This window comes from Carica papaya, chromosome 6, assembly GCF_054855325.1.
Source record: "Carica papaya isolate Zhongbai chromosome 6, ASM5485532v1, whole genome shotgun sequence".
Classification (NCBI taxonomy): Eukaryota; Viridiplantae; Streptophyta; class Magnoliopsida; order Brassicales; family Caricaceae; genus Carica; species Carica papaya.
In genome coordinates this window covers 4,680,396-4,705,034 of record NC_142314.1, presented here as the reverse complement: position 1 = coordinate 4,705,034, position 24,639 = coordinate 4,680,396, and the positions used below count along the sequence as shown (strand labels likewise).

At 33.5% G+C, this 24,639-nt stretch overlaps 2 protein-coding genes across 4 annotated transcripts; one reads left to right on the top strand and one right to left on the bottom strand.

Moving 5' to 3' along the window:
• Positions 1–743: 743 nt before the first annotated feature.
• Positions 744–8,027, bottom strand: LOC110816430 (vacuolar protein sorting-associated protein 20 homolog 2-like). The gene is made up of 7 exons (XM_022044623.2): positions 7,617–8,027; positions 3,103–3,214; positions 2,325–2,477; positions 1,959–2,111; positions 1,662–1,745; positions 1,182–1,329; positions 744–1,063 (listed from the first exon to the last, which is right to left on the bottom strand). Exons 2-7 carry the CDS (start codon positions 3,202–3,204, stop codon positions 1,038–1,040), a joined length of 666 nt encoding a protein of 221 aa, XP_021900315.1. The 5' UTR covers positions 3,205–3,214; positions 7,617–8,027; the 3' UTR covers positions 744–1,037.
• Positions 8,028–11,356: 3,329 nt separating this feature from the next.
• On the top strand, positions 11,357–24,075 carry LOC110816484 (ubinuclein-1-like). Of its 3 annotated transcripts, none has more exons than XM_088222519.1 (11): positions 11,357–12,048; positions 14,611–14,690; positions 16,855–17,446; positions 18,913–19,009; positions 19,136–19,245; positions 19,372–19,458; positions 19,762–19,866; positions 20,148–20,288; positions 20,368–20,415; positions 22,040–22,141; positions 23,301–24,075. In XM_088222519.1, the coding sequence occupies exons 1-11, from the start codon at positions 11,809–11,811 to the stop codon at positions 23,745–23,747; spliced, it is 2,049 nt and encodes a 682-aa protein (XP_088078645.1). In that variant the 5' UTR covers positions 11,357–11,808; the 3' UTR covers positions 23,748–24,075. The 3 variants fall into 3 exon arrangements, with proteins under 3 accessions (XP_088078645.1, XP_021900385.2, XP_021900386.2); XM_022044693.2 differs by having other exon boundaries at positions 11,359–12,048; positions 14,614–14,690; positions 18,910–19,009; XM_022044694.2 differs by having other exon boundaries at positions 11,359–12,048; positions 18,910–19,009.
• Positions 24,076–24,639: the final 564 nt, after the last annotated feature.

Here is a 24,639-nt window from a genome sequence, read left to right as displayed (position 1 = left end):
TTAGATGTTTTTTTTGCATTTATTTTATTGAAATTCTATTACCGAATAGAAATGGTTATCGGCTTTTATTTCTGGTTTTCCGTAGTTCCTAAAACTTTCTTTAACACAAATTGTAGTTTCATATCATCTCATTGTGATAGCTTAAGTTTAAATGTTTCTAATATTCTTTTAGGATCTTGATTAGTTTTAAATTTAAAATTTTGTATAGTTTATAGGTATTAAAATTCATAAATTAAAGAAGTAAATGCCGACGATTTTCCGCAAATATGATATTATTTGATCCCTGTTGAACAGGTAGCTTTCACTTTTTTATCTTGATTTTCATTTCTCAAGTCTTTGTAGACAAATGGAAACAAATTATAATTGCTCTCTATAAGAGAAAAAGAAATTGTAATTGCAAACTTACTAGTGCCTTTGTTTACCTAACGATAATTCCTCCAATCCATTAATTGTAAGTTTATCCATTGACTCCAAACAAAGGAGTATCCTGCTGGTACCGAATAAAATCAATGATGCGATCTCATATATAATTCGCCAACTAACCTCCACGAAAAAATACTCAGAAAGACCAACTTCTTGTTATTTACTCTTATTCTTTTTCATTGAATCTGCAAATTTTTCTTTGTTGTGTGATAAAGAAGGAGAAAGATATTTGTAGAGTAATTTAATTCTCATGGGAATATATTACTCTCCATAAACACAGAGGCGTGCCCACACTCAGTGCCCCTACCCTGGAGTTCGGATTCCGGACAAAGGTCCTCGTCATCTGTATCTAAGAATAATAATGGAAAAATAACAAAGGGTCTGTCATATTTTACAAAAACTTACTGTATAAATCAGGAGTGGAATGATACAGATCTGTACATATCTCAAACCAAAATAATTAGAAGTTATGAACTCAGTTCATTGAGTACATGATTGCATGAGTCTAGAGAAAAAAGAATTTCTGCAAATGCGCGTGGATGACAAGTCACAAGCAGATTATCCACTAAGGACAGCCATCCGTTTGCAGATAGAATCATACTTCAATTCTTCAATCATGCGGGCAATGGCTCCTCCATAACTGCATTATTGAAAGCAGCAATATATTTTTAAGTCAGTAAATGTTGTGTTAATGTCTAAAGCATATGTACAGACGGTGTGTGTGTACGAGAGAGAGAGAGAGAGAGAGAGAGAAAGACCTTTTCTCTTCGTGGGGATTTCAGTTGAAGTATTTTCAGCACCATAAGCAACTGGTACTTTTGCTGGGACATCTGGAAGATCCAACTTTTCTTCTTCTTCAGAAGGTGGCAAGGTTGTAGGCACTTTTGGCATATCTTCCACAGCAATCTGAGTAGGAAAAGAGAATGTCAGAAAAAAGAGAAGAACAGACTATGGTGAAAACAAAATTCTGTCAAATAATACAAACTACTGGCTGTCAACCATCAGGGAGCCAAAAATGCTATATGATTCCCCCAGAATCACTAAAATCTTGAATAAATAGTATCTCAAGGAAAAAAAAAATTGGATAATAAGGTATGAAGATATTGCCTATTAACAAATAATAGACTAGTGGACAAGTATTACATTGTATGCTTTTGACTTAGAATGATTAAACCAAATATTACATCATGAAAACAGTAGAGCTAGTAATGTCAGCTTTCAAATGTCATGGTACATACCTGAGTTTCCAAGTTCTCAAATTCCGCTAAAATTTCCTCTTCATCTTCTGCTGATAATTTCTCCCCCAAGATTGCATTTATTTCCTTCAAAATCCCAATATAAAATTCTCATTTAGAATAAATAGAAATGAATAAAAATAAAAGGGAAAAGTATGAGTATATAGATAAAACAATGAGACATGGTACAAACTACTAACAATTGAGACCATGCATGTGACATGGTACAGACTACTAAGGCCATATAAGGCGAATGTCTGGTTAGACACAACAGAAAGCATAAAAAAAAGTGAAACTTACATCTTGGTAAGCCTTAGCCTCCTCAGTATCATCCATTAGCTTTTGAACATCCTCCAGGTTAACCTCACTTTGAATAGCCTTAATTGCATTATTACCTGCTTTCAAGCTCTCAAAGACGGCTTTTTGTTTGCTTGCCAGTTCAATATCTGCAAGCTGAACCACAATCCAGATTGGATTATCAACATTCAATTTTCTCAAAGTTTTTACTTAAGAATAAGCCCAACAAAAAGCAAAGAAAGCAAAAGCAATTCTACCACAGTAAAACACAAGTGACCAGAAGTAAACAAAAACAAAAGAAACAAGCAAAACAGAAACCCATAATTGAAATGGCTGAAATAATATCATCTTCATTGAATGGTCACTGACCTGTTGTTCAACATTAATGACCCAAGCATCAACTTGTTTCAATAATTCTTCCTGTGTTTTCTTCTTCTTCAACGCTAACAAGGCCCTATCCTTCCTCTTTTCACGAATCAAGTCTCTTGCAGCTTGCTTTTCTGCTTCAATGACGGACTCAAGCTGAAAAGTGGACATTGCAAAACAGAATAATATAAAAAATTATACAAGTCATAGGGCAGAGCATTCATTTGAGTGGCAACTCTTGTTGAAAAATCTCATTATAAGTACCAGATACATTTATTAACAAGAGCTGTGGAAAAATTATAAGGTTAATAAAGTTAGCCAGAACTGAAACAGAAAACAGCAGATGAGCATGGTTTGAGACAATTGTCAAAAGACTCTAAACTGAGCATATGCTTCATATTTTAAGGGATCAAGTTTATTCTTCCAGTTGGGCAATGGGCAACAACCTCCAATGCCCAAAATTGGAATGGCAAAATTATTTATAAATTGGATCTGCAGAACCATAAAGAGATTATAATTGGTCATTGCACTACCATCCCAACCATACTGCAAATCCAACTTCTTCCTCACCCTTTTATCTTTCCCTTTTGCTCCAGTTTCCAGGCACCAAAACAAACAGTTAGACAAATTAAAAGGAAAGTCAGAACTCCCTATTCTCCTCGTACACAAGGGTGAATAAGACACCAAGATTTAATTCCACAAATTCTGAGACAATTTGGAAAAGAAAACAACAAAATTAATGCAAAAAAAGTCCAGGAAAAGAAAGGAGAATGAGGCATACCTGTTGTTGATATTGAGCAAGCTTACGCCTTTGGGTCTTAAGAGAAAGAATTGCCCGATCAACCTCTGTGATCTTCGTTTTCTTCACAAATAGATTCCCCATGAATGGCTTTCTAATCAACAAAAAAGAGGAGAGGAGTCCTTTTAATTCAAGTATTATTGTTAATTTTCAGTTAAGCAAATTGATAAAATCCCATGACCCAAACTGGATCGTGACTGCCACCAGAGCATGATTACCTCCAAGGCTGCTCATGATGAGGGTAAACCTGAAAGCTCTATCAGCAACTATTCAAGCACGGTCCAAAAAAAAAATATTCATGCACGATTCAAGTCAACATGAAACTACCTAATATATTAAAAAAGACCAGACATAAAAGTAGGCCTTGCAAAGAACAGCAAATTAGTTAGTATGACAACAGGTTTCAAACATCCTCTAAAGTTCCATACTACTTTTTATATCTCTATTAAAGAAATCTTGTGGACTATGCAAATAACGCATATGTTGGTGCTTTAAGTGTCCTAACTTGCTATTTACCTGAACGCAAATATTAAAGGTGAGATAAGATAAGAAAATGAGGGACAAATTGAAGGAAGAAATAAAACTTGTAACAATTAGTTGAATTAGCATAGTCACATGCAGACTTGCACAAACAAACTTATGGATAAGAATGGAACCCAATCCTTTGTATTGGGTTAGAATGGACAACAAGTGGAAATGATCAGTTAACACTTTACTTCAAGGGAGGGAAAGATCTCAAACCCTCAACCCTTCCAATATTGAGGGGAAGGCAATTTCTCGAAGCCATTAACCATATTGAGGGGCTGTCTAAGGGAGGGCCTCAAGTCATCTCCTCTCCTCAATGCATAAGAGAGGGCAATGTCTCAACCCATAAATTCTTCACCATATCTAGTGGACAGTGGATGTTTTAACACAACAAACCTTCTCAATATGTGGGGGAGGGAAATATCTCAAGCCCGCCAACTCTTCTTTGTGCTTAGAGGAGGACAAACATCTAAAACCATCGACCCTTCCACATATTCATATAAGCCACCATAATATATTTTTTTCAGATAAATAAGCTGCCATATTATTAATGGGATATAGAAAAAGAAGTATTATTAAGAAAGACACTGGAACAATACAAAAACAGCGAATGAGTTATCCAGCTGAAGGGATAACTAGCAACAAACCAAAACAGAAAAGTAGAAATACAACAAAAAGACATAATAAACTAACAGATGATCACGTGGTTATTGCATCCCAATTCCTGTGAAGGGTAGTAAGGAAGATGTAAGAGAACTCCCCATGTGTGCTGACCCATAACAAAGCCAGAAAAATAATTTTCTCCATAATATCGTGTCTAGAACAAACTGTTTGTCAAATATCTAATGGTTTCTTTCTAACCAAATTGTCCATAGACCAAAAGCTCCTTCCTGTAAGGGTTTTACTTTCTTCCTCACCCCTATACCATCAATATTGGGTTTGATGAAGTATTCCAATGATGAAAGTGTTATCCAAGGTAGTTTAAATGTGCCAAACAAACTTATCCATAGCTTCCACACCATCTCATATTGGAGCCAAAAAATGGCTGTATTTTCCCTCCTCCACAGCACATCACATAAATATCGAAGAACTGAAAATACATATAGATCCGGAGATTCCCAAACTGGTCAACCTTTTGAACTGTTGTTAAATCCATGGGCAGACAAAAAACAACCAGGGAAACTAAAACATCTTCATAATCATCGAAAAAAAAAAAAGCAAAAGTGATTCTCGTATTAACAGCAAGTGAAATGAGAACGACTTAAACTGTGAAACCGGGGTTGTGAAAGAGCGATAAAAACAAAATGCGGTCAGGTGAAGCGGAGGAATGCTGCACCCTAGATGGCGAGTCTCCAATAACCCAAAACATCACTAGCTTATGCATTGACCCGAATAGCATGAGACATGTGGAATCCCATCTAAACCAGCAATAACCACCTTGTAAAACTAAATACTCCTTAGTGATCGATAGCGAAGTAGTACAGTGAGAGAAGGGTAAAAAAACCCCATCAGGCAGTGAAATAGAACATGACACCATAAGCTCCCAAGCAGTGGGAGGAGTCCAAAACTCTGACCATGTGCCTGTTTAAGAATGAGCCGGTGACTCATAGGCAATGGCATGGTTAAGGGAATCCGTTGGAGCCGTAGCGAAAGCAAGTCTTGGTGCAAACATCTTCATCTTAGAAGGAACGTTGACTTGCTAGAATGTCTTGGTAAATAGATTAAGCTAGAAACCAAGTCCTTGGTAATATGGTAAAAAATGAACTCAGAAATTTATGTACTTGAAGATTATATGGTCCATTCCTTGCAACCAGGCTGTTGGGATGGCTGAAAAGGCCCTAATAAGCTCCACATGGCAAAAAGGTTTTTGGTTTCTCTATAATTCAAACTGCAAAAAAAAACAATTTACACTATCGTGTTTGTAAGGCTAGAAAATTTGTTAACTAGCGGTTTATAACGTGAGTATAAACAAAATATGTGGAAATTGAGTACTAAGGTAATCACTCCTCTACTGGTCCTCCAAAATAGAATCTTGAAGCCATTCCCCACATGGTATCTGGTAAGCGGAATGTGGAGGTGTAATAAGCTGGATATGACCCTCCATGGGCTTTTGTGTTGGGTTGATTTCTTGGCTATTGTATCGCATCCATCCATAGATTGCATCCATCCGTAGAACCCCATGAATACTTTACATGGCCAAGAAGCCATAACTATTTAGATCACTTTACACCACAAGATATTTAGTTTTTACAGATAAGTCATAACTATTTAACCAATAATGACAAATTTTTAGATTTTAGGTCCCCAGTGTCCAAACCCCTAAAAGTTCTAGACTTACAACATGCCTTCCATTTTACAAAGTAATCTTTCCGCTCTTTTCCACTCAATCACTTCCAATGTACCTTAAAGAAAGACATTTGCATATAGGAATATTGATAAACAAGTCTGAATAAGTGTTACTCTACCCACATCAAAAGTAGACCTCCTTTCCAACTCTCTAACCGCCTAGACACATTACTTACCACCCTATGCCAAAACGATTTACATATAAAGTTGCCACCCAAGGGGACGCCTAGATAGGTGATTACCTGTGATAAAGTCGTGCATACTATAACCTTAGCTAGGTTTCAAATTATACTCTCTACCACATTTAGTCCCGCCAAACCGCTCTTGGTTACGTTAATGCGAAGACTAGAAAGATGCCCAAACACCTTCATCAATGAGCGCATTAATCAATCTATTATCATGTCACAAGAATAATATTGTCATCCGCGAATTAAAGGTGAGACATCTATGTACCTTTTATTTTTTATTTCCGCCCTACTCTACCAATACAGGCATAAGTAACCATACATGCGACCTTACTCCTATCTCACACTTGTTTGTTTATAGATTTACAACAATCACAAACTTATTGCTATGCTAGTACACTCATAAACAAGTATGCTTATGCACCCACACGCATAAACACGACTCTTAATGGTGTTAAACTAAATTAGAAACCAATGGAAATTGTTCCATTTTGAAAATGCCTCCAAAATATCTCAGAGTCCAACCAACTTACTAGTTGACCAACCACTCCACTTTCTCACCCAAAATGCACTCCTCATCCTTTAGTTGCCAAAATGCCAAGAAATACCCACGTAGAGCTTTCCCAGCAATGAAGAGAGATCCTTTCTAGCACTTATGCGCCGCTAAATCCTGGACCTAATAAGAAGTTCGAACAATTGGAAATTGGAGGGCTAAATGAGTCCTCAAAGCTTGGTCAAATGTGGTTATCTCTGAGGAGTTGGAGGATGAACCTATTTGGTGCCTAAGACCCAAAGATCTATTCTCAGTCAGATTATATTATAAGTATTTGACAAAGAGAGGTGCCATTGCAAGAAATTCCCAGCTCAGATGATTTGGGAAGTGAAGGCAGTGCCTATGATGGCTTTTTTTTGGGTATGGAAAGTACCACAGGAGCGCATTTTGACTCTGGATAAACTGGTCGAAAGAGGCATAATCCTGGTGAATGGATGGTATATGTGCAAAAAAGATGCAGAGTCATTTAGCCATACCCTTCTCTGGTGCCCACATGTGCATCGACTTTGGTCTTTGGCCTACAGTTTATTGGGTTTGCGTGGCAAGCTGTCCAGATTTACAAGCAATCTGTTAGGCTAATTCTATTAGTTATCTTTTGGACTATTCGGAAGGAGACGGACAGGAGAGCATGAGAGCTTTAGGGGGCACTATATCTAATTTTGATAGATTGAAAGACACTTGTTTCCACGCCTTGAGTTGTTTTATCAGGGTTCAACTGCTCTACAGTAGCGAGAATTTTGGAACCTAATTGATGTGTTGATTAACTCGTAAATTCCTCTATACATGAATTACACCCGCTTGGCGCTTTCTTAATACATACTATACTTTTTCTTCTCAAAAAAAGATCCTGGACCTAAGGGCGAATAAAATAGGAGGCTAATGTTTACCTTTCCGCGCCGATGAACAGGTTGATGGAGGCCAAAATTCGGCTGGAATCAATCGCTTCCACTCCCAGGCCGCCTCGTAAAGGTTCTTCGGAAAAGGTCCTTTGGACTCCCAAGAGTCGAATCGGTAACTGTGCCGCCCGATTTGCAGCAATCGCGCGTCTCGGTGGAAGCAGCTCAGCCCTGCGTTCCAGCTGCTGTGTTGTTCCGAGGATGATTAGAGATGAACGCGGCTTGGAGAAGCCAACGTATTGCCGGTGTCTGGTGGCTCGAGTGATTGAACTGTTCTTGCTCCTCACCCGATCGTTTCCTCTCGCCCGAGCATCTGCACCTTAATTGATCCTTTCCTTCTTCCTCTTCTCCTCTTTCTCTTCGTTTTCGGTCTTCTACCCCTTCTCAGATCAATGTTTAACGTCTTCAAAAAAAAAAAAAAAAAAAAAAAGAAGGAAATTCTACATTGTAATATTTAATTTTTTAAATTACAATTTAATTTATAATATATTTTATTTATTTAAATTTTTTATTTTCTAAAATAATTAAATTTTTTATCAAATTTAATATATTAAAAAAATAACTCAAAAGATATATAATTAATTGAATTAACATATGAATAAGTCAATAATAAAATTAGACATATTCTTATTATTATTAATTTAATTGATTAATCAATTTATTTTCTCAAATTATTTTTTTAAACACTCAAAATTATCTTATTATTTTATTTTATTTTTATTAAGAAACGAAAGCAAACAAATATTTTTTTTTTATTGCAATAGAAAATTTTAGATAATAAATTATAAAAAAAAATTGAAATAAATTGTATTAATTGTCAAATTTTAAGAACTAATGTAATAATTTGTCAAAACCTTATATACTTTAAAGGACATAACTAACCAATGCGTGATGTTTATGGGTCTAAACCGAACCATATCAACTAAACTAATAATATAATAGTAGAAAAATTCGTATTGAAAAATATATTAATTTTTAAATTAATTATATTTAATAAAAAATATTTTTTTTTATAATCGAGCCCAATTAAACTTGGACTACCATGGTCGAGTATTCAAATCTAGATTATAATAAAAACACCCCTACTAACCCTTTATTTATTAGTCTCCAATTGCAATATTTTGAAACTACTTTGTGTGTATATTTAGTGTTATTATTTAATATTTTTTTACACATGTATTAATAATATTTGGTAATATATTGAACTACATGGTACTTAGAGTTCGACTATATGTTGATTATAAAAACTTTTAATTTTATTATATATTTTTTAAAAATTTTCTAATAATGCAAATTACAATCTACCTTTTAAAGAAATTTCTCCTTACATTTAAAAGATTTTAAGAATAGATATTGAGACTTTATACAAAAAAAAAATATATTTATAGATACTTATATACAATTATTAATTCATCATTAATCATGAATAAATTATTTACTTCTTTTGTCAAACTCACTATGTATAAATATTTTTCACATGGTTATTTTTTTCGGTGCATATCTACTAAAAAGTCATGATGATCTATTTATAAAGTCATCAATTGGTTAATGAGTCATGAACTCTATAATAAATTTTTAATTCTTTGCTTTATGATTCAATAATTATAAACGTATTAAGTATTAAATTCTCATAATCATATGAAAATTAATTAGTATTTAATACTTATAAGAAAGTGAAAATCTAGTTTGAATCTTATACTTTTTTATTAACCTTTGAGCGTAGCCAATTATATGTGAATGAGACTTAACGATTGTCATTTAGACTTGCTATGGGTTAGGTGACATAGGCCCGCCTTTTTCCTAGCATTATCATGATGTTTAGGTCTTGATGAGTTTATTTTTTTTTTTAATAATTTTAACAAGGTTATCGTATTCTTATGGTGCATTATTTTATGGCAAGTTGAACATGTCACTCATCTATTTGAGAAATTGTTTAGACAACAAAGGTGAATTCTTTGCTTGTATGTATTGAGAATGCTCTCGTTAACAGATGTTTGAAATTGTTATAACTATCATATTTGCTTATTGATTTATATAAACAATGTCGACTGTTAATATTGAATTTGAACAAGATGCTGATCATGTGACATATGATATTTATAATATTATTACCATGTTAAGATGTAAAAATAAATGAATAAGAGTCTAACCTAAGTGTTATTTTGATGTTGAGATCAATAAATATATGAAAAAAGTACTCGAAAAAGATTGAGTAAATACCAATATCTAACATAGATTTTAAGAGTTTTTTATTTATAAATTTATAACAGGTAGTGATTATTGGTTTTATGTAAGATCTCCTAAATTAACTTGCAATTACCATAAGAGTTTTGACACAACTACATAGTTAATAGTGAAATTTCTTTTTGTAATTAATGGTAGCAAGAGTGACTATTGTAGTTGTTAGAAGTGAAATGATTTCTTCTTGTTATGACTTTGGTAATTATTTATATATCATCTTTTGCCATTTGATCCTATATATATATATTTTTAGTGATAATGTCCCACTCGTACACTTACTAGTATATGGTTGTCGGATCTGCACAACTTAGTGACAATTATCATCTATATATTTTTATCAAAATCTCATATATGAAAATAGTATATTCCATAACAAAATCATAAAATTTTAATTTTAAACTATAAAGTTTGATTCAACACTAAGAAATAGATAACTCTATTATGTAGATATTATAAATGAAAGCACATAAATTATGAATTGTGTTAGAACTCAAATAGTAAAAAAATAAAAAGATCGCTATAGATAAGTTCAAGTGGTTTGAATAAGAAATGCACCTCTTGTTGCAACCAAAATATATAGGTTGCTAGAGAAAGAACCAAGAGCACAACAAAGAAAAAAAAAAGTAAAGTTTGACTATCGAGAATATATTACGAGTATTGTAAATGTGTGTGAGAGTAAAGACGAAGCACAAAAGGAAGAAGACAAGAGTACCTTAGGGTTTAAAATTAATACAAGACATTGTAAAAATAAATAATATTTTATAACACGGTTATTTTTTTAATTTCAAGGAGTGATAAGATTTTTATATAATAAAAAATATAAATATTTTAATTTATATTATTTATAGATATTTTTATATTATTTTTATTGATAATTTAATTTGATTGTAATTGCCAAAAGAATGAATTTGAAAATCAAATAAACAACCGAAATTTTACTAATGAAAGAATATAAATTTTACAATGGTTATGAGATAATTATACATTCAAACACGGTATGCGTTACTTTATTGAAGGTAATAAATTTTACTTAAATTACACTCCAATACGTTTCTTCTCTTTTGTCTACACTTTATATATAGGCACCAAAATTACCGAATTGCCTTTCCTCGCTTAATTATTGATTAATTACAACTTAATTTTCTAACAAGATTAAATCAAGTTTAGTTTTTCAACATCTTGGTTCGATAAAACCTTAAAAGCAATAGATATAAGTTATGAAGAATACGATATCATATGATATAATATTTTAAATTATTTATATTTTTAAAATGTAAAAAAAAATATTCTCATGTGAATTTAAGGTAAAAATTTTAGAAATGTTATATGAATTAAGTAGGTAAGAAGAAGTGAGCTAAATGGAGGATAATATCCAAATGCTGGATTTGCTATTTCCAATTATAATTCCGTTAATTTTGACGGATTTATTTAATCCAACTACTGATTATCATAATTAAAAAAATAGTAAATTATGTTTGACCACTTTTCTTGTTCTGCATTGAGGGAAAAATATTAATTATAATTTTATTTTGATATTTTATTTTTTTAAAAAAAGAAAGACAGAAACAGAAAACGTTAAGGCATATTCAACAGACGTCGTCTCTTTGACGAAGAAGGAAGGTAACTGAATCTGAGAACAAGTGTAGAAGATACCATAATTACCCAGGGAAAAAGCCCCAAAACCAGAAGTTGCATTCAATGGATTTGTGAAACAATTCGATTACCAATACTTTCTGCTTCGTCTTCTTCTGCGATTTTTGCTCTTCTTGCCATGCCCTTGAAACCCTTTCTCCTTCTTCCTCTATTTCTCATTGTACTCTAACTTGGACTTCAAAAGATCACAACTATTCTATACACTGTTTCTTGTTTGGACCGCTGTTAATTTTGTTCGGTAACTCGGTTTGAATGCTCTAAACGTATCGAATATATTTACTATTTGTTCATGGAGGTCGATGGAGGCAGTGTTGGTGGTGGTGGCGGTGGTGGAGAAGGGTCTTCAAGGGTTCCTACTACTTCATTTTCTTCTTCAGGTGCTAGGCAGAGGTTCTACATTGAGCTAAGGCCTGGGGAGACCACGATTGTATCATGGAAGAGGTTGGTCAAAGATGTAAATCCGTCTCCCCCTGCGGCTGAGCCTCCTGTACCCGGTGCTCAACAGAGCCGCGAGGCTCAGTTTCCTCTGGTGAGATTGTTGAGACTCTTTTGGGAAAATTTTTGTTTGGTGCTAGTTCTCAACTGTTTATTTTTCCATAGAATTCGCAGCTTCTCTCAGTTTTACTGAATTGAGCTATAAATATGCCGGAAAAGAATGGACATCGTGTATTGAGATAGGTTATAACCATTCCCTAAAATTAGGTGTTTCTTGCTTGTAATATTTCGAACTTGATTATGAGATTGAATTGGTACTATGTGTCTTACTGATACATTCCGCATGCTTATCTCAATTGCAATTGTATTGGTCGGGTTCTGATTGTGGTTGTGACCTCAGTCAAGGTGTAGTATAGTACCAAACTAAAATAAGTTTCTAGTTCAGCATGAAGTTTCATTAATGGGGATTAGTCATGGACCCTTGGTTTGATTAATGCTAAATGGAGAATTAGAAGCAGCCAAAAATAGACTGGTTATTTTGTCTGTGGTTCTGGATTTATATGTTATTGTTTTGTTGGCTGTCATTTCTATGTTAACTGCATAGAAGGTGATTATATTTTGAAATTCAAAATCCTTTTCTTTCTGCTAATTGGTCCCTTTTATTGCTATCATGTGATTGCCTTTTGTAGCTATAGCTGTTAAATGCTTTGACTTCTTTCTATAATCATTAGTTTGTGCTTTTTTTTCTTACTAGTAACTAAATCTGGGTTAGTTGATCTTAAGCTTCTCTTTGCTTTATTTGTTAGCTTGATCACCTTGCTTGCATGATATTCCATTTAATGGATCCTAATAATGGCATTTGTTTGAGTGACATTCGGATGTACTGGTACTTTTTGACTAGAAATTGGTTCCTTCTTGGATTTCTTTCTTAGAAACTTGCTAACCATGATGATTCATTTTGAATGATGGACTACATGTCAATTTTCTGTCAGCTATTTTCAATGAGGTTTCTCTAACATCTCTAACAAGTATCCTATTAGTGATTCATTAGTTGGAAATTTGCACTGAAGGTCTATTACTACTTCGCACCTTGAAAACCAAGTCATGCTTTTTCTCCCATCTTTTTCTTGATGTCTGCAGTCATTCAATCTTAGTAAGAGCTTCAGAATTATCATTTTCTTTAAAAATTTATATGGTTTATTTTGCTATAGTATTATTAGACTAAATTTATGTTTTAATTTGTGCATCCTCGAATGCTCATAAACTTAGAGACTGAAATTAGTTAATAGCTTATGTGTATTAGGTTTCTTTAAGAAAGTGCAAGGACATCAAAGGCTTTGGTTGTCTTATATGGCATTTCAAGCTCTCTCAATGATTCTTTAATGTCATTTTCACATTGCTCTAAGTAATTCTTTCCTCAAAAGCTTCTCAAGTTCATTTTCTAATCATGATCAACAAAATTCAAGTGGAATGCTTTCATAATTATTTCTTGAATGAATGAGATATGAAGTCCTTGGGGGCTGAGTAGGGGTTATATTGTCAAATTTTTCATGCTCTTTTGCACCTAAACCTCAAATGTGGCATTTTGAAGTTCTTTTATGGGCACTTGTACTAATCATCGAGACTGTTAGTGTTTAAAATTAAAAATGAAACTGGTTCTTGGCTAGAAGGAAAACGAAAGTTGCCCATATTTATTGAAGAACTGATATTAGCCAAAAGAATGGCTTTTTATATGCTAATTGTCCAAAATTAATGCTTTTCTCCTCCTAAAGATTGCTAATGTAATCTGATTTATAATTATGGTTCTAATTGCTTGCCATCATCTCATAAGCTTTAGTTTATCTTGAAAAAAAAAAAAAATCATCTCATAAGCTTTAGGCATGTGTGCACATATGCATACATCAAGCACGCATATAAAGCCCATCCTAGTTTTTATCTTTTTATAACAATTTGAAACATTTGAGGTAAATCTTTAGGAAACTGCAGACTTGTTTATAGCAGACGTTCTTTGTCTATTCTTTCTTAGTCATCCTATCCAAAAGTGATATTCAGCTTTGAATGTTTCTTTTTTTAAAAAAGAAAAAAATTCTAGGGATATCCTAGTCATTTGGAACAAAATAATGGAATTTATCCGGGTTTCTTGTCAATTTATTGGTCCTTAATATTGTAATTTTGATCAGGTGCAATGACTAGTTAAATGACTGTTTGTCTAGGGAGAATCTGTTTTGTTGGCTCTTTGCATCTACTTAAACAATGTTGGTGAAATTTGTTGTAATTTTATACAAATTAATCAGGAATTTTCTTTTTTATATTTTATTGTAGCTGTTATATGTTTGACCTGTTGGAGAACTATAAGGAAATTACTTTCTTTGGTCAGCATGATCATGTTGCTTTTTTGCAGTAAAAGATCATATATTTCTATCATTACCATCTTAATTATCGTTTTTTGAAAAATATCTATCTTACTAGACACGGACTTGTGGAAAATAAATATGATGAAGAATGCTTTCAATTCTTCTTTTTTGTCAATTATGCTAGGATAACTAAATTGTATCATTTGCAGCCTTGATTTTGGTTAAGAAATGTACAGTATTCGCTTATCTCATGTACAACAACTGTTGTAGCCTCATTTTCACAGTCTTTTATTTCTTTTAAGCAGGACGAATGTTTCCAAGATGAGCGCTCAACATCTAAGCAAGATGCTTTTTTTGTAAATACAGGCAAATTGGAACATACGTGAGTTCTTTCACCTTATTTTCTAAGTAGAGGCCAAGAAGATATCTTTTATGGGATTTTTAATTTAGTTTATGGCTGTTACCTCATAACTCATAAGTCAAATATTGAAGCTTTTGAATGATTGTTTCTGTTAAATGATATTATTCCCCCTGTGCGATCTATTAGAGAATAAGAGAACAGTTCCTATAGTCTCTTTCCATATAATCAGTTTCCTGTATAGTGAGGCTTTTCTTCTTAGTTTTCACTTTTATTTTCATAAGCTAAATGATGGAGAAACAATAGATTTGAGGTCTTTGATGAAAATTCTTGATAGCTGTAATCCTATCCGTACTTTGGCTCTTGCACTTAAAGCCTTGAGTCACAAGGTGTTTATACCTGTAAATATTTTTTTAATTTCTCATCGGCAACTCTAATATCCTTATCAATCTTCTATGCCATAATATTTGAAAGGTGATATATGGAATTTTGTTCTCTATAGGATTAACACCAATGATATTCGCCAAAGTCAAAGACTTACATGACATTTGTTTGATGTGTTTTCATAGTTTATTGTTTGAAAAAAAGATGTATTTTCATAGTCTAGAGAGCAATTGTCCCCCCTTTCTCCATTGGCCTGAGGAGCTATTTTCTTTGCTTTGTGGGTCAATTGGTTGAAAATGTAGTTTCAAGTATCATTTTCAAAAGCCTCACATGGTCTGGGATAGGATAGTTTTCTTAGCTTGGCTCTAGGCTAAAGCACATAATGTTCTTAGAGGAATCTCATTTTCAAGCATTGTTTTCAACTGCATCACATGGTTATTCTATCTCTATTTTGTCTTTAAGGCTTTTGCTTTCTGTTATTTGTTTTTTGAAACAAAAGAAGAGAAGATGTATTAATGTGAGGTGCTAAGGGAGCACCACTCATTTACAAAAAATTTACATGTCAATTAGTATATTTACAATAGAACCTATATCTTCAAAACATTCTAAATTATGCCCTAAAATAGTAGAGTCAAAATAATGAAACAATTTATCTTTAATGCTATTAAAATCTTGTTCAAGCCTCTCAAAAGTTATGTTATTTCTCTCCTTCCAAATAACCCAGAAAATGATAAGAGGGATTAATTTAAGCGCTTTGTTACAATTCAAGCCTTCCCATGCCAGAAGTTCGGAATAAACAGAATCTGCCATTATCTAAGAGATCCCCAGAAGTTCGAGTATTATGCTCCAGAGTTTGTGAGATGTTTGACATTTCAAGAGTAGATAATTATATGATTCAAGAGATCTCTTACATAAGAAACACCTGTTGACAGTAGTATGTCATCTTTTCATCAAATTGTCTATTGTAAGGATTTTCCCTTTTGCAGCTTCCCAAGCTTGTGCTTTCTGTTATATCTTTTGATAATCAGATCTTGGTTGGAGGATGTTTTATCACTGTTCTTTAGTTATATTTTCTTTCTCTTCCATAAAATTCTTTCTTTTAAAAAAGAAAAGGAGGATCAGAACTTGAAACATTAGGTGCCATATGTTAACATTTAGATTTAACAAAAGAAATGGTCAGCTTGTGTTTTGTCTATGCTTTCAGTATAGTAGGCTTCTGTGTTCAGAGGAGTATTAAAATAATATAAATAATAAACTCGAACTATTTCTTATCAGCTTAAGTTTGTACTACTTGGTCCTGGAATCTAATTATTTCACAACAATGTATTTGGTGGCAATCAAAGATCTTTAAATCATTATCGAGCCACCATCTGTTGACTTTATACATGATGAGAGAAGAAAATTGCTAATATTAGTCTGATGTTGTATTTTGTGGTGTTGGGGAGTGGGGAACTCATTCAATAACATGATCTGACCAGCACTTTTTTTGTTATGAGTTGTCACATACGCTTTTTAACAACCCTAGAGATCATCGATCACAATAAATTGAGGGACGTCACCTGTGTTATGTTTATAGCCACGAGAGCCAAACAAGTGATTAATCTATACTAAAAAATGGCTCATGGGTCGAAGATTCAATATTGGGTAAGAATAATTGCACCATTGCATCATAATGCCTTAAATACACTAATACTAATTAATAAATATGTACAAATATAACCGAACTCAGCTATTGCTTTGATCACAGTAAGTTGTAGATTTGATTGTTGATCTCACGTCAAATATTTTGGTCCTGAACTTCCAGAAATGAGGGCATCTCTTCTGCTAATTGTCAATCCAAAAAGCGAAGGAAAAATTTGTCAAAAGCTCCGGAAGAGACGATTGATGATCATGTGCCCAGTAAACATGCAAAATTGCATGCGAGGGTGAATATTAGTAGTGATAATACACTATTTACGGAACATTCTTTTGGTCGTTCTCATAATGGAATATCTACTAGTGAACGCCATCTTGATGGGAAGCTGCAGGATTCATTGAAGTCTGCAATAGTATCTTCTACAAAGAAAGCTGCTGACGCCATCACTGAATGTGAACAATTACCTTCTGGATTCTCAAATATTGATGTATCTGCAGTGCCTACATACTCAAAGGAAACTGATAGATATAAGAGTGGGGCTCCCCAATATCAAAATCTGGTAAACAACCAAAGAGATGAAAGTGAATTTCCTTCTGCTACACATGACAGGGGTTGGATATCTGCGAAGCAGCTTGCACCGACAGCAAAAGGGATAGCCACTGAAGCCAAGGAGCTGGAACCATCCAAAGATTTGCAGAGGGAGAAGGCAAGTAATGGACTGCCTGACCTCAATATTCCTGCTTTTCCAATGCAATCTCTGGTAAGTTTTGTGATCCCTTGAAAATCTTGAGAATAGTACACCTTGGAAACTCTACTTCATCTATGGTTTGCTTATAAAATATATTCCGGGGCCATTAGCTTCTATGATATTGAATATTGCAGGGTCATCAGAAATTTTAGAACAAATTTATTTCATATCATTTGGTTCATTTAATTTATTTGTTGAATTTGTGGGAGGGCTGTTGTTTACAGGTAGCTATTTTATTTTTGATTAAACATGTGTGGTTGTTCAGAAGGCACCAAGTGGTACTATCCATGTAGAAAAGTGTAGATATGCAACTAATTTAGAAGAAGATACAAAAATGTTCTATAAATTACTCTACATTTAGGGGCTGTGAGTGATAAAAAGGGTCTGGACCAAATTTCTTAAATTTTTCCAAACAAAGTTTCTATTTTTGAGATCTCTCTTGTCACTCTCCTTCCAAGAGATGCAAAAGGTGGAAAGTGGAACTAGAACAACAAATTCCTTTGTGAGCTAACATAACTCCTGTAGAAAAGAATACCGGGCTTCGATTCACAAGCATAATGCTTGTAACATGTCCAAGTGGTATGGGTTGAATAGATATTTAAATGCCAAGAAAAGGCATTTGTGTATGCGGTTTACTTAGGGATTTGATTCTAGGAATTCTAGGCACTTTTTTTTTTAAGAAATAAAAAGGGTAAAAAGTATAGGAATTCTGGGCGCTTAATTTATTTTTCTTTCTGGGATTTGGAGTTGTATTGTCTTTTCTGTATATTTCTTCATGTTGCATCCATAATCAGGTTTTGGACCGCAGTTGCATTGTATGAATAAAAATGTAAGATTTCAATCAAAGAAAAAAAGAAATTAACATTTAAATTTCTCTCTCTTTGTTCCCATTCTCATCCTTCCCTATTTCTCTCTCATGTTCTTTTTTCTTTTTCTTATCTTCTCATCTTCTTGCCATGCTAATCAATAATATCATGTTCTTGATTCTCCTAACAGTAGCTGAATCTGTCACCCGATGGGATGTGATATACAGGGCTTTAGGCTAAACTCTTATCATTCTCCAAAGAAAAGACAAGGAAAAAACGCCCAATATGTTCATTATCTTCTTTCATTAGGTTTGAGATGACCAACAAAGCTGCTTGTGGCTCATTTGTTTTTCATTCTCTTATTATTGTTGCCAGCCCTCCAATTTATGGAAATTGAAAGTTATAACAGAGCAAATTTGTGGTATGCATTTTTTGCATATTTTATTATGTCATAGCTTTGACTTTTTTTATTAATGGTATAGTAAAACCCCTCCTCTCTCTCTCTCTCACACACACACACAAAATGCAAGTACACACAAATACACACACATATATGCATGTGAAAACTCAGATATAAGCAGACACACAACTCTTCTGGCTCTCTAATGAACTTGCATGCTATTGGATTTCATGGTGCTCATTTGTTGACTTTTCTTTCGACGTTGGCAGAAGAATTCCTCCATGCATTCACAGGATTCTTCTACTTTGAGACCGAAGGGTACAATGCTTGAAAGGGCAATCAGGGAATTAGAGAAAATTGTTGCAGAATGTGAGCTTTTTTCAGGCGGAATGTTTGAAATCTTTATTATTGAAGAAATTTGGAAAAGCTATGCAGTTTTGTTTCTGTATACTCCAGCTTTGGTTCTTTCTCATGATATATATGTTTCCTTGACAGCAAGGCCAGTGAAATTGGAGGTCCAAGATGGTGATACTTCATCAATTGCTGTTAAACGAAGATTGCCCTCTGAAGTGAAGCAAAAACTTGCCAAAGTTGCTAGACTAGCGGTAAACAAGCACATCTTTTGTTTGTTGCTTGAGAATGTTCTCTTTTGGTACACTGCCAATTTTTAAGCTTATAGAGCTTTCAGTCTTCACCAAGTCATGAGCAATCCATTCATGTGCAAATTGCAGCAATCAAGCCAAGGAAAAATATCAGACGAGTTAATTAACCGCCTTATGAGTATTCTTGGGCATTTAGTGCAGCTCAGAACACTGAAGGTACTTATCATTTAAACAAAACACTGATGTGGTCAAAACTTGTTTTTCTGATCAGTGCTATCTCTTATAGCCTCGAATAGTTTGTCGATACACCTTACCTTTTGCAGCATGCATGATGTACCCAGAATATTTTCTGAAATTTAGTTGAAGTTACATTTCTGTTCATTGATTTGGCAGACTTGTGAGACTGTTCTTATAGGAAGTAGCACTATAGCTTGCTGTTATTGGTTATTTCCATTCTGATCACATGTTCAAGATTTTAGTGTTTTTTACATCTAAATAATGATAATGCTTTGACCACAGAGAAACTTAAGAGAGATGGTTTTACTGGGACTATCAGCAAAGCGGGAGAAAGCTGATAGATTTGAACAGATTAAAAAGGAAGTTACTGAGATGATCAAACCGCAGGTTTGCTCAAATTCCCCTCTGGTCAAAACCAAAAATTAATGTGTATCAGCAGTGATATAATGCACTATCAAGTGTTAAATCTAGTCGATGCAGGCAGCCTCTACTTTTTTCTTTTCAATTTCTGCTGCAGTATTCTAAAGTAGGATGCAAATAGTTCCATCCTTCTAACAGAAAATATCTAAACAAGATAGGGTGTTTCTAGTTTATGTTCTAACTTCATAATCTACTGATCATCTTATGACTTTATCATTGAGTCTTATTGCGGGTGTATTATTTTCCAGGCAGCAAGGCAAATAGATGCACAAACTAATGATTTTCAGGTAGCACTTGGTTCTGAAGGCAAAGAAGCAACTAAAGGAAAATATACCATGGATAGTGCAGTGGAAGATAAAATTTGTGATCTTTATGACCTATATGTTCAGGTGTTTTGTAAATTTAATATTAATACTCTTCATTTAAGTTATTTTGAACAATTCTTAATCCATATATTATTTGTTCCAGGGTATGGATGAAGACAAAGGTCCACAAATCAGAAAACTATATGTTGAGGTATCTACTACTCTTCGTAATGATTTTATTATTTAAATTTTCGGAAGGGTAAATATGAAAAAAGAACTCCTTATCCATTCTTTATCGAACTACTACCTTTACACCCTTCTCCATAAAATATCCATTAGCATACGATTTAAGAATTACTAAACTTACTTTAAAACAATTGTTAATCTTCCAGGATTTTCTTTCATATTTTTCAAAATATTAGATATTAAATAATTAGCAATATTCGTTGTTTTAATTTCAAAAAATCCCAGTAATGTTAACGAAAAAATTATTTTTTTCAAAATTATGTATATGCATATAATTTTTTAATTTAATCATATTAATATATTTCAACTTGTTTGGAAAATATGTATATAGCTTTAATATGGTATTATTTGATAGAGATGATAAATGATGAATATTTTAACAGTAATTAGTTCATACTTCTTAAAATAGAATAACTGAAATTTATTTTTTGAATTCCTAAAATATTTTGAAGAGATGACTGATGCAGAAAGCTATTTGATGAAGGAAATTGCAGCATTTAATAAGTTTTTGGATGGTTTATAATCCATTTTGTGTATCAAAGACATCTAATCTGTTGGTTGGAGTTACTGTTGGACTTCTTTGGTTCCGTTGTCTAGAGTACCAAATTATAGTAATTTGTCTGGTGCTTTCCTGTTTCATTTCAAGCTTTAATATGTAACTAGCCTCCTACCCAAAAACACAGCACTGTTCTAAATACTCACGCTTATTTGGAACAAACATTGAGAATAAATGAATGGCGAGCGCATGTTTATCTTCTGGCTCCCTGCTGAAATAATTTGTGAGCTGTGAAAATTGGTTAGGCCTGTGATCTTCCTTCCTGGAGAATTTCAACTTTTTTGTCATTTTCAGTCAAAAGCCTTGTTTACATATGCATATCCATATACATATAACATGTTTGTGTACATACACAAAGTTAGTTTTCGGAAGCAAAAACATTTTCTTTTTACAAAAATATTTATCAAACATGTTCCTGCTTTTTATCTTAGAATGAATGTAAAAATATAAACATGTTTCTGTTTTTCTCCTCAAGGGAATCCAGAGCCCCACAAAAAAAAAGGACAAAAAGAAAAAACAGAAAATAGTGACGGAAAATTCTCAAGTTTGTTTACGCTTTACTTGAGTTGGAAGAGTATCACCCATTCTTTTATATATTTCTGTCATTTTTTCATCACTTGGGTAAAAGATGTGGTGCTGCTTAGTACATAAAGATTTTTACTTTTCATTTCGAAATTCATTTACATTCCTACATAAAAATATATGTACTTTGTTGGAAATAAAAAGGTTGGAAAATAATGCTAAAAGTTGCATAAGTTAAGAATAAAAATGTTTCTAAATTCATGTTATGTTTTTCTGATTATTTTCTAAACCTTGTTTTTATTTCGATAGCAACACATGTTTTTATATGAACTAGAAATATTCTCATGTCCTTTGCACCCCTGGTGCTCATACTAATACTACTCTTTTACTTTTCATTTAAAAAAAAGGAAATATTCTCATGTCTAAAACAAGGTCTAAGCTTATCCAATAACTTTTCTCTATTTTCTCTTTTTCAATAATTTTATTTATTTTATTTCCTTTTGCTATTCAGCTTGCTGAATTGTGGCCAAATGGAGCTATGGACAACCATGGGATCAAAAGTGCAATTTGTAGGGCAAAGGAGCGCAGAAGGGTATTATATGGTCATGAGAAGGTATGCATGTTTCTTCGATTGTGATAGTGTTCTATAAAACTGTGCACTACAAAAAGGGATGCTCATGATTGAAAAATTTTAAATTTATTTTATTTATGTTCTTAATTTGCCCTCAAGCTCTTTATAATTTTTTGGTTGAAATGAGGAGTACCTCTCTTGTCCTCGCTATTTCTAGGGTTGTTTGGAAAGAGGGGAATAGAATGGCATCTGATGGCATCTGGTCTCCTTTCCATAGACCCTTTGTATTTAAGAGTTTAAGGGTCATCCCCTAATAATTTGCCCTCAAGCTCTTTATAATTTTTTGGTTGAAATGAGGAGTACCTCTCTCGTCCTCGCTATTTCTAGGGTTATTTGGAAAGAGGGGAATAGAATGGCATCTGATGGCATCCGGTCTCCTTTCCATAGACCCTTTGTATTTAAGAGTTTAAGGTTCATCCCCTAAATTGTGAAGAGGAGTGGGGATATTAAGATACTCTAACAAACTATTTTTTGTAAAGGTTTCTGGATGCAAGCTGCACTAACTTGGTGCCTTATGAATAAAAGCTCTCTTCCTTTTCCAAAAAAAAAAGTTTAGTTGAATGTACAAATTTCTTATACCTGTGGTTTTGACTTAGCTGCGGAATTCAAAATGTGATAAAAGAATGGAGGGCTAAAACTTTGATGTTTGAGTAACTTTTTCAGACAGTTTGTGGGACTCATGTTTAGCTATAGTCTATAGGCTGTCTGCAGGCTCGCAGTTTTGAATGGGTGAATGGATCTGCCCTACAGCTGCTAGTTAAATTGCAATCATGTATATGACCACATTATCTCATCATTCAAGAGCAATGACATTTGTTTATTCAGTGTCTAGGTAGGCCTAAAGAAATGCAATTATCCATGACTAAGATCAATCAGCTTGTGTCTCAGGCCCTTAGCACTGCCAGATCTACTTGATAGGTTAGGTTGATTTGATGTAGTCATCAAAAACCTTTCTTTATTAACTTTGTTTATTTGTTGTCTGGTTTGTTTTCTTGGTGGTATTCCTTCTGTTTCTCCAGGCAATCAGAAACCTGGAATAAAATGGAGTTCTTTTGTATCTTGATCTACAAGTTATTTCACAGCATGGGAGTAAATCAATTCAATTTACATGTTTTGGTGGTTGGGCGTAACTTAAATTCAGGTCCAAGGACATGACCGGAGCAAGAAGCCATCCACATTGAAAATGGAAGGTGTTGTTCAAGGAGAAGTTGATTTAACTTCACATCAAAAAGCTGTGAGAGAGAGGCCGATCTCTGAGTCCAGTAATCACATTTTTCCACTATCTACTGAAATCATTTACACTACTGCAATTGGAGAGCAGAATGTTGGTGGAGCTGCGAAAATGGGCAGCCCATCTTTGAAAGGTTCTACCATGAATCTTCACAAACAAGTAAAGCCTGAGAAAATCCCATTCCCAATGTCAAAAGAACAAATGAAGCAGCAACAGCCAGAATTGGAGAGTAGAGTAAGAAAATTATCTTTGAAACCGGTGAGAGAATCTCACAAACCACATAAGCGGTCAGTTGGGCAATTGGATGGTCTAAATCACCAGTCCGCTGCCTCCCCAAGCTGTGGACGATCTGACTGACTTTTTCTTGCTGTTACACGAAAGTTCTCATCTTTGAGATGTGAGTCAATGTAAAGCCCAAATTAATTGTATAACTAGAGAAGGGCAGTAGTAGGTTCGGTGTGCTGTCAGCTCTGCCTTGCTTGCCCCTCTTTCGAACCCTTCTTCTTCCATTTACTGTCAATAGCCTGCATCAGAAAATAGTTGGATGTTTAGTTGTGCAGTTGTTTAAGAGTTAGTGGATAGGGTAGCAGATAATTGTTATATATTCAAGATTGTTTAGTTGAAAGCATTTGTTTTGAACATTTTGGATCTCCAGGGATGAAATGTTCATCATCTTTACTGAGAATGTTTGGTGCTTTTATTTCAAAGATGCCTTTCTTAATGGACCCATTTGGTTATTATGTTTGGGTCTTGGGTCTTGTACTGGTTATCCAGTTCGACGTTTTTGTGGTATGTTTGGCTGGCGGGAAAATGTTCGAGAAACGAATAAAGATAACTTAATTTTGCAGTTTAAGGATTTTATTTTGAGGTTTAAAGATGAGTTTTCTAGGGTATAAAAGTATTTACAATTTTTTTTTTTCAATAGTTTATTAAAGAGAAAAAGAAAAAAAAAAATAGGGGGAGTGATTGAGGAATTTTTGGAACTCTTACTGTTCATTTTAACTTCATATATATAATTTTTACTTTGATATTTTGTTAATGTGAGATTTTTTGGAGTTAACAAATGTGCTTTTATTTTTAGTAATTTTGTTATTTGAGGTTTGACTGTTATTACTTAATATAAAATTCTACTGTTTGAGTTTTTAAAAAAAATTTAACATAATTTGTTTCTATCATTAAAAAACCAATTTAAATTAAGAATTGGTATTACAAGATTAAAAATTGAAGTTAAAATAAAACTTAAAATATA